The sequence below is a fragment of the Oreochromis aureus genome, linkage group 23 (genome assembly GCF_013358895.1).
Source record: "Oreochromis aureus strain Israel breed Guangdong linkage group 23, ZZ_aureus, whole genome shotgun sequence".
Taxonomy (NCBI): Eukaryota; Metazoa; Chordata; class Actinopteri; order Cichliformes; family Cichlidae; genus Oreochromis; species Oreochromis aureus.
In genome coordinates, this window is record NC_052963.1 from 7,898,347 (window position 1) to 7,908,842 (window position 10,496).

At 41.3% G+C, this 10,496-nt stretch overlaps 1 protein-coding gene across 6 annotated transcripts; it reads right to left on the reverse strand.

The window, feature by feature from the left end:
- Window positions 1–1,342: 1,342 nt before the first annotated feature.
- Window positions 1,343–7,322, reverse strand: spry2 (sprouty RTK signaling antagonist 2). Of its 6 annotated transcripts, XM_039607358.1 has the most exons (4): window positions 5,710–6,383; window positions 5,400–5,590; window positions 5,196–5,290; window positions 1,343–3,745 (listed from the first exon to the last, which is right to left on the reverse strand). In XM_039607358.1, the coding sequence occupies exon 4, from the start codon at window positions 3,695–3,697 to the stop codon at window positions 2,696–2,698; it is 1,002 nt and encodes a 333-aa protein (XP_039463292.1). In that variant the 5' UTR covers window positions 3,698–3,745; window positions 5,196–5,290; window positions 5,400–5,590; window positions 5,710–6,383; the 3' UTR covers window positions 1,343–2,695. The 6 variants fall into 6 exon arrangements, with proteins under 6 accessions (XP_039463292.1, XP_031597242.1, XP_039463291.1 ...); XM_031741382.2 differs by lacking the exons at window positions 5,400–5,590; window positions 5,710–6,383 and adding an exon at window positions 6,882–7,322; XM_039607357.1 differs by lacking the exons at window positions 5,196–5,290; window positions 5,400–5,590; window positions 5,710–6,383 and adding exons at window positions 6,882–7,017; window positions 7,181–7,307.
- Window positions 7,323–10,496: the final 3,174 nt, after the last annotated feature.

Consider the following 10,496-nt stretch of genomic DNA (forward strand, 5'->3'; position numbering starts at 1 on the left):
TGAAGATGCCTTTAATCTAAACGTGACTTCTGCTAACGCAGAGTGAACATGCAATAAAAGGGATTAAAAAAAAGTATGTATTAAAAAGAAAGACCTGGTGAATTTGAGCTGAAAATATGACTTCTCAGTAGAATTAACAAACATACTCTTCTTTTTAACTGACCCTCCCTCCCTTATTGAACCCGACCAACTGCTCTCCCCCTACCCCCAACAAGAAAGCCATCTCCCTATGGGAATACAAAGTAGGAGCAGGTAGCAGAGAAGAGCGCTGGGGAGCCAAAATAACCCCCCCTTCAACTATTGAAAACAGGATGAATGCATGCCGGGCTGAATACAGGGGTAAACTGTTAGGTCTTTGTCATTCAAAGTGATGGTTTTAACCCTTTGCAGTCCCCTCTTCCTAACAACCCACTCCTTCTGCCTCACCCACCCTTCCCTCCTTCATTCACAGCTGAGATAATGGAGGGGTAGAGGCAGCCTGCGGCTGCAAAGATGAAGCCTAAACACGAGATCAACTCTCTCTTTTCTGTCTCTAATGGGATTCTACCCGTTATGTTTCCATCTCCTCTGCTGTAAAATAGGTGAAAGTTGATAATTATGTAAAACACCCCCCCCCCCCCGCCACTTTCCCCAATCAGTCAAAGGCTTTGGATGAATAACAAACAAGTGAGTGCAGGTTGGGCCTCGGCATGTCAATCACCTCCCTGAATGCATACCGCACTGCAAACACGTCCGTATGCTGTCAACAAGTGTCAGGGGCTTTATGTTTCAGGCTTATGTTTCCCCTGCAGGGACACTCAAAACCAAGGAATTCCTGAACAAACCTTTGATTAAAGCAAAAAAAATAAATAAATAAAAATAGGGGACTGAGTATCTGCAGGCTCCTGTGGATCTTGCATGAAACAAACCTGAAGCCTGGCCAGAACGTAATAGCAGGCTTACATGAACGCATATTTGCAAAAACACAGGTGGAGCGTTGGACTTTAGAAGATGAAAAAGAGGCGACGATCGCATTCCTGCACCCACGGGCTTTACCGGAGGCGTTGCCTAATGAGGTGAACATTAATGTGTCCCCATTTCCGGTTTTGATCTCTCTAAACAATTTAAGCGATTGTGTTGTGGGGAAAATTCCAAAGCACCGGTTAATGACCGCCCTGCTTCGCATTTCGTGCCGAGGCTCAGTTAAAAATGTTGAGAATGTGCACCTTAAATTATATGAAGGAAAGTGTAAATCTAGATGAAACAGAGCTGGTCTTACGCCACAGTAAAGAGAAGCATATTCAGACAGTGAGAAACACACCAACAAACAGGAACAATACAAAAAAAACAGGAACAACCACCGTCAGACTTCAGGGTTGTTTAATGTCAAACGTTAATATATTTGTCTCCTAATCCATAGTGAAATATTCATCCAGCTTTGACACTCGTACAGGGTCCGCTCTGATCTTGCAGTGACTACAGAGTGACCCCTTCTCCCACAAGCAGGCGAAACATTGATGCCTTCTCAAAATAAATATTTTATCATTATAAAATAATAAACCTTCAAATAAATATATAGTTTTAACTTTACACTAGGCAATGTTGGAATTAGAAAATAGAATTTTCATATAAGTTCACTGTACAATTTACAAGTAGAAGGGATAAGATCTTTCTTTTGTAAATTACATAAACGTGATTAAGAAACATTCCAGTGAATGTAAAACTAAATTTCAAACAAACAAAAAAAAGGTCAATTTATCTGATTCATATAGCCAATTAGCCAAAAACATTAAAACCACCAGTCTCCCTTTTCTTGAAAAACACTGTGATTAATGTTGTGTCTGGTAGTGAGGACACTGTCAAGGGTTGTGGGTCGGTGACTCTGGTTTGTTTCTGATCAGTTTGGGATATTTTAATGTGTTCTTTCAAATCGTTCCTGAGCAGTTTATGAAGTGTGACGTGAACACTGTCCCCTGTCCCGGGGTGGGGCTTTGCGTAAACGACGTTTAAATGGGCGGTACATTTCCCGGGCAAACCTTATACTGCAATGAGATCACCGCTTCGCTTGTCAGTGGTTTTAATGTTGTGGCTGATTAGTTTAGGTATGGATTCATCAAGGTGCCTCTGGCATGGCAGAAAACTTTTCCCAGGTGAAGTATTATGTACAAAAATAAAACATCTGTTCAACTCGTTTTCTGACGTACGCACACCGTTTGCAATTAAAACTTTACAGTCAGTAACAGGAGTCTGTTCTTAGCACACAAGTTGTATTAAATGTTAAAACAAAAAGAGAGAAGACGCTATCTGCTGGACTCTCATAACAATAAAACAACGAGGGCACTTGAGTGAACAAATTTTCAGGACATTAAAAAAAAAGGAGGAAAAAAAGACAGTAGTTGAATATGTCTTCATACATTTAAATGTAGAGCGCTTCTTTTGGTTTACCTTTCAAGTGAAACTCCTAATGCTAGGGTGAGTGAATGCACCTCCCGTGCCTTTAGTACAAAGATTTTTCTGAGCCCACTTTAAAAAGGCAGCATATTAAGGCCATTTTTCAGCAGATATTGTAATGACCTAGATGAAAAATACAAAAACTTAAGCACAACAGCATTATTAGATCTCTATTAAAACCTTTCATCTACACAACTACACGCCTATTGAGTTGAGCGAGCGTAGAGCCCTTCCATCCATCTCCATTTCAACACACACACTACGTCTACGTTGGTTTCCGGACATCCTCATAGTGGACTGAATTTGAGTTCTTGCAACGACAGCCGGGTCGTTTGACTCTGTCATAGCAGCATTGACACACTGCCATGCATCCTTTAACCGGGAGGTAGCACAGGATACAGGGCAAGAACAAGGAGAGGAGTGACACGGTGACCCAGCGGACGCAGCAGTGGGACTGCGTGCACGAGAATGGCTTGTCCGTGCACGTGTCCTCGTCATCGCTGGAGCAGTGGTAGAAAAGGCCTTTAATGCAGCAGACGCACGTCCCGTACTCCACCGCACTATCTGCTGAGCACACGCACCGCCGGCCGCACATCCAACAGGAAGGGAGCACCCGTGGGCGACGGCAATCTGAACACTGACATCGGCCGCAGTCCTCACACCTAACCGAGTGTTTACCTTGATTTCTAGTGACATTGCTGCTCGGCATCACCACCACTGGCCTGGACTCCTCATTCAGGGGTTTCAGCTCCTCCGAGTTCAGTTCGGAACGCTTGGGCTGTGTTCTGATTATCTGGTCGCCGTTCTCTGGGCTGCCGATAAGCCTCTGGTCTGAAGAAACGCTTCCCACGCTGGTCCTGATGCTGCTATGGGAGTCGTCTACACTGGAAGACTGCATAGCACCCGCCGTGGAAGAGTTTCCGTGCAGGTTGCGGAGATTATAAGGCCTCTCTTTTTGAGTCTCCTGCTGTCCACTGCCTCCTAAGCCCTGTGATGTATCCTGAGTACCTGAAAATTTTTGGGCAACAGTGGGCCCTTCTGTGTACTCATTGCTACTCCCAGTTATCCTAATCTGATCCAGAGATAGCACTGGTTCAGTATGGGGCAGCTGTCCTTTGTTCAACCCGGGATTTGGAGGACCGTCATCGGTCTGCCGAGTCCGTGCTTCAGAGCTCCCTTCGTCATTCAGTGTACCCGCTGGCCGGTTTAATGATGACCCCTGCTGCCCTCCTCCCCCGTCGCTGTCGTTCTGACTTCTGGAAAACATCTCGTGACTGAAGGGCCACTGTGGCTGGCAGGGGACACATCTGAAGTCCTGTCAAAGAAACACACAGTTTATATCCGTATGGGGTGGCACGTCATGCAAATTATGCCATGCAAATCCTAACCGATGTCAGTACGAGCACCACTATGGAAATTAGGTCTAACAAACACATCAGTGTGGCAGAAAAGATCTGTTAGATCGCACAGTCGATGTAATGTTTTAAGTCACTAGCTGCTGTCTGCTGGGGCCTGCAGAATCAATTTTATGAAGGCTTCCTTTGAATCACAAGCGAGTCTTTGTCTGCTCTCAAAAGGCAGGATAACCAAAGTTTGTTTGCTCAAAGCTGAATCTAAATCCACTCCCAGACCTTACGTTTATGCCTCTGATATTTGAATTTAGGTGCTTTCCGGCTGCTATTTTGTGAAAACTTCCTGTTTTCTCGCATGTATGACAATAACTCACCATATCTGAAGAGAGAAAATTTGCTTGCAGCTTAAAACAACAAAAGAACAAGACTATCCGGCAGGTCTGACTTACAAGGACTCACAATTTGTTATTTTGCGAGACACTCATCTAAAATGAGTCTTTACAACAAGTCGTCAAACAGGCATTTGGATGCGTGTGAAAAACGCCCAAACTCTAATGGGGACTGAGACACACGAGGTGAAATTAATACCAGCTATGCAATGCTGGTAATGAATTGATGCTGTGAGGTCATGCTGCTGAACATGAAGAATCCTGCCCATGGTACAAGTCCTACCACAGACCCTTGCTGCAGCGCTCATGCTTCCTGTCATTGATCTGGCGTGTAACAAGGCTTAAAATGGCTGAAACTTCAGTTTCTCAAATTATGACTCTTTTGGTTGGCCATTTTAGTTTGCGTACTATATGCATGGGGAAAATTCACTATATTGAGGTATCTGTTTAACACTCCCCCCCCAAAACAATAAAAACAATAAAGCTTGCAGACAAATTCAACTACAGCTTTGTTAACTTCGTTAAACTCAATGTACGAATGCAGGCGGCAAGAAAATTAAACACTCGTTTAGAAAATTACACAATTATTGATGAGATTATAAAATTGTACATTTTATAATATCTCAGTTATCATTAATACACTGCTTTTGTGACACCCCTAATCTGGTTTGGAACCTTATTCAGATATAAGCTTTATGATTAGTAACGAACCGACTGTTCCAGGTAAATCGTGATCTTAAAAAATATATTTATATTAAAAATATACATTTCCCCCCTCCTCTTCTGATGAACATGAAGAAAAATTTCAGGCCATCTTTCATCACAGCAGCTTTGTCGCTTATGTCAGTCAAAAGGCTGATAAAATTAGGCCTATTATAAGTGCATCACTAATCTGTCAGATTGAGCTTCGGGGCATGGCGATGTGCAATTTCTACCTTTAACCTTTATTTTAGAAGGCAAAATGTTAAAATAACCAGATTATAGCAGCATCAATACATCAATTAATGCTATGACGGTTGTTTACCTTATACTCAGAAAAGCCAATCGGTTGCTTGGTTGTCAACTGTCAGATCTGAAATAGTCGTTCTATCAGAAGATGTTAGAAGACATCGCCACTGGCTGAGGAAAAGTAAGATAGGTTTCACTTTTTTAACCTTCCAATAACCAACACGATCAGCCAACAGTCAGAATATTGTCTGACACAGCAAAAACGTCAAAGGTAAATTACGTGTCAAATGCCATGTTTCACATTTTCTACGCCCGTCTCTCACAGGGTCAACATTTCCATCGTTAGAGGTTGCATACGCTGATGATCAAAGTTCATTTCTTTTTTAAACACTGAAGACTGATGTGGGTCAAACTGATAACTGAAACGAGGAGTTGAAGCGCATATAAGAGGAGAAGGAACCAACTTCATTTCTGTTAAACCAAAAAAGAAAAAAACAAAAACAAAGTAAAGAGCCCCAAGTGTCTAATAAGAGTTTAAAATGAAGCAAAATGATACAAGAGTTCCGACTTCCCAGCTACTGGATACTCACCCCAGATCAGCCATAGTTTCCCTTTGAGTGTGAGTATTAACAAAAGTGCTCTGTACACTGGCTCATTTTCACCACCGCCTCACACTAAAGTGAGAGGGTGGTGAAAACAAACGAAAAAAAAAAAGGTCTTGATTCTTGTGCTCGTGCTAATTACCTTTTAAATGCAATCTTTTTCGAGAGGTGGAGGGACCAAGGCCACCCCTCCTTTCAGTTACAATACAGGAACGGCTTTTGTTTGTTCCTGTGGCAAGTGGCAAGTGGCAAATGGCCTGCAGCAAACTTCCCCATTCGAGCACATTTTTACATTGTTAGACAGCTGAAAAGATGATGAGTGACAAGATTTGAAGAAGAAGAAGTTTGGAGCAAAGAAAGAGGCCATATTAAGTGGGAGTGCACTCAGAGGGTTTGTGTGTGGTGGGACATCTTTGGGAACTTCTTGGGTTCTTTTGGTTTTATAAGCCTGGTTAAAACAGACGCCTCCACACAGGAGTCTGTGACAGTGGGAGAGAAGCTGGAGCTCTGTGACAGGATCGAGCTTCCTAAACCTAAACAGAGCATCAGGCAAAAATAAAAAAAATAAAAAATATTGAATGCTGAGTAAAACCAGAAAGCCCGATGACTCGCGCCGATTCTGATACGCAACCGATAAGCGCGTTTCCACTGTGTGCATGAGATTTATAATGCAAACATGCAAGCGTGCGGCACGGAAAACACGTTTAAAAGAAAGAAACGCTAAGCGGACAGCTCGCAGCAGCGGACGGAAACAGTGCAGGCTGTGTGAGTGCACGTATGAGCAAACACGTGCCAACTTGGACACTGCTACTTCCTAATAACCAGACACCAGCGGTCAGGTGAACAATTAAGCTAAATGAGTCATTAGTCAGAGCGAAGGCGGTGGCTAATTTTAGAAGTTAAAAGGGAAAAAGGGACCTTATAAACTTAAGAGGGGGAGGATGACTAAGATAATGAGCTCAAAACTAAGCCAGCAGCTATGTTAAAACCATAACAGTGCACGTATGACCCAAGTGCAACCTAAAGGACGGGAGAGACAAAAACATTGCTAAGAAAAGTGTGAGGGGGAACAAAGTTTGTTAGTCCACAGCTTCAACAAAGAGCATGCGTACTGTTAAAAAAAGAAAAAAAAGGATAAGAACTACACAGGTCACACTTACCGTGCTCGCGACACTTTTAGACCCCCGTTTAGGTGAAACAAATCCAAGTTGAGGGGGCGAGTATTCCCTGCGGCAACACTTCAGTCGGGAAAACCGTCGGTAAAATCCATTGAGAAAGCTTCCAGCCGGAGCGCTCCTTCGGGAGAAGCGGCGCTAAGATGTAAATCCCATGTTTTTGCGCAACAGCACGAGGCGTTAAAGCACGCGAAAACTTCAAACAGCCGCCGCACGATAAAGTTTATTAGCAAACTTAAAAAAGGGAAAGAAGAAGAAGACGAGAAGCAGGCGACAAACCTCACATTTACAGGTAGTTTTCACTCCGTGTGTTTTATCCGCGACGCTCAGAACGTCTTGCAAGTACTTTTTTTTTCTCGCGTGTGAGTGTGATTTTTTTTTTCTCTCTCTCTTTCCGGAGAGGTCGGGATTTGCGCTGTATGTGGCGTCAACCTGAAAGGGGGGGGACAGAGCGCTTGTTGTGACAGCGGATATATCGCATCCGGTGCTCAGCCATTGAATGCCAGAAAGTAGCCATTCACACCGAGTCTGATCAAGCCGATCAACCTCTTTGGAAATATGTGTGCTTGGGCCCGTAAAGTATTCAGTTTCTTACAGCTGACACATTTTTTTATTATTATTTTTTAAATAAAAGAAGCACGTTACAGAGCAGTCCCCTGAAAATAATGTGTCATATGCTTACCATGTGAGGGGGTTTATAGGTTGCAAATAAACAAAATGTCAGTACATTTGATTCGTTTTTAGCTAACTTTACAGGGTACATGGGCAGCACAGTATTAGTATTTTCTACTTAATGCAGTTTGTGTACTTTGTGAAAGTGAAAAAATGTAACGGTTACATTACATTATGAGAGAAGGTGGGTAATTGAGCACATCTTGTGAAGTACAGTATAACTGCTAGGTAGTGGTTTTGTACATTTGTGTAACATTATGTTGCTGAATATTGAATTAACCTATATTAGGATTTATCACCCTTTTTCAAGTGCAAATTATGGCCTCAGAGTTAAAATTTGTCAGTATTGATTTTGTCCAATAAGATAAAGTTATCCCTCTTCAGTTATTATTTTTGCTTGAAAATGAGATTGTCAAGCATGCCAACACTAAAACCTGCCGTAAATGTTGCAATAAGACAGAGTTTGTAGTTGTAAGCATCTTGCCGCCCTGCTTTTACTCGTGTGATTGAGCCGTTAACTTGCTCAGGGTTAGGAGCTTGGGTTGTCGAGCTAAGTGTGTCCAGTGTTCGACGGTTTTTCAGTTGAGGCAGTTAAATGTAAGTCTGCTTCACTGACATGGTCTCAGGGTGGCGGTGTGCAAAAATGACCTCTCTTGCTTGTAGTATTCCCACAATATTTAGATTTTATTTTAGAAAATCTTGATATTTGGTGTTCATGTACAACATTGCCATGCAAAATATCATGATACTATGCTGTATCGATTTCCCCCCCTACCCTTCCTGCTGAGGTAGCCTTTTTATACTGCTGTCTTTTTTGTGCTACTTCTCAGTGTTTATGTAACAGCTAAATTCTTTTTATACATGATTACATTTTCAAAATTTGACTATAATATAACAATAAAAACATGTAATATATAGAGTACATTTACTCAAGTACAGCACAAGTTCACTTCAATTCCACTTCCTTTCTCAGGGAGACTGTGTACTCTTTAATTCCACTGTAAAAAGCTAACAACTACGGTTAGATGCAAAACTGTTATACAGCCTGCAAATTGTGACTGTTTATAAAGGATGGTGTGGCTTTATTTATCAAAGTGCTTGCTAGTAATTGACAGGGATGCTTTTGTAATTTTACTTTGAAACACAACATCACTTCTTTTCCCCTTTTTCACACTCCCAAGTCCTTAATGGAAAACTACTGTCTCCCTCTAAAATCAAGGTAAGCTGAAGACAAACTGTGAGATGCAGTGCCAGATGGAGTAGTTTCACATACTCATATTGACTTTCCTTTGACATACAGGGCACTGAGTTAATCTTACTGAACACCTCAGGATACTTTTCTTATTTCACACCTTTTTAAGCTCTACTACCAGGCTGCTATGGATTTAAATCCAAAAGCAATCAATGAGAATTGATACAACTAATTAGCAAGTCAATACTGTAGTTACCCCAGAGCTGTTGTGAATAATTATGAAGTGGCGCCACTGTGTGGCCATCTCCATATACTACAGGCTACAATCAATAGCATGTGGATTTTCTAATATAATAATAGATTTAAACTAGCTTCAAAGTCAGTCACATTCCTTTCAATGACTATGATAAACACATGGGCACCAATAAAGAAAAGCAGAATGGCATAAAGATGAAAATGGGATGCAGATCAGTGAGTCTGGATTTAGATTCAAGGATGAAAGACTGAATGGGTTTTATTTAGTAGTCGAGTCATACACTTATATCATCTTACAAAAAGGCCCGGACAGGCTGTTACCCGCCTTGTGTCCCTGCAAAATAATAAAAAGAGCAATTAGCTTGTGTTCAGTGAGCCTGAACTCAAGCAGAAGAGATTCAGTGAAAACAATGGACTTGGACATCTACATTCCCCCGTTTTCCTCTAATTTAGTAATAGAGTGTCTGATCAATTTCAGACAGAATAATTATGAAGTTGTGAGAAGCACACTGCTGAGAGAGGTCACTTTAATCAGCTCAGTGTATGACTTGGCAAATTAACTTGGATCAGGGTCAGCAGGCTCTCAAGACTTCCCACTTTCTTTCTACAATTTGTCTTCCTTTGTTCCTCCCTGGCTGCTCTTCATTTACCCTTAAAGCTTTGTTGTTCTTGATAACATGTTACATGTTTCCAGCAGCACACACAGAATGAGCCAAGGCACAATCAAAGACTTGCAAAATAATTCTGTTTATTTAGGTGCTACATATGTAATGTCCCCCTTTTTGGTAATAAGCACTTTACTTTGCTTACATTTGATAATTTAGACACATTCTGTTGTTGTTTTTTAACTATCAAACATCACATTTTAAGCTCTGTTAAGCTCTGAAACAACCAGATCTGTTTTTTCCACTATGTCTGGTCAGACTTGATTTTTGTCCTTTTGACTATAACCTAATCCTATTAGAGAATTGTGTGATTATTATTGTTATTATTATTATTAATTTCATCATTATTTTGTCGTATTTAGTGTGTGAATTCTTGTGTTACGGCCGAAAGTGTGTTTGTTAGGTCATAGTGGCCTTTGAAACAGTCTACTCAGCTAATTCTTGATGTTTGTGGCAGATTGTTATTATGAGTTGTGCAGTTGTGTCAGTTTTGGTAGGCATTTGCTTACGGAGAAGGGTTATCAACCTATGCAAACATGCTCCCATGCAGTTCTTCCTAAAGCTCAACAGCACTTAGTTTGTCTGTATAATGGCATGAAAAAGTATTTGCTCCTCTTTGATTTCTTTTTTCTTTCTTCTTCTTTTTTTTTTTTTTTACATATTTCTCACCTTTAAATGTTTCACCTCATCAAACAACTTTTAATATTGGACAAAGTTAACCTGAGTAAATATAAAAATGCCGTTTTCAAATGATGGGGAAAAGTCTCTGCCAACCTACGTGGCCCTATGTGAAACTGTGAAACTGGTTTTGCCACC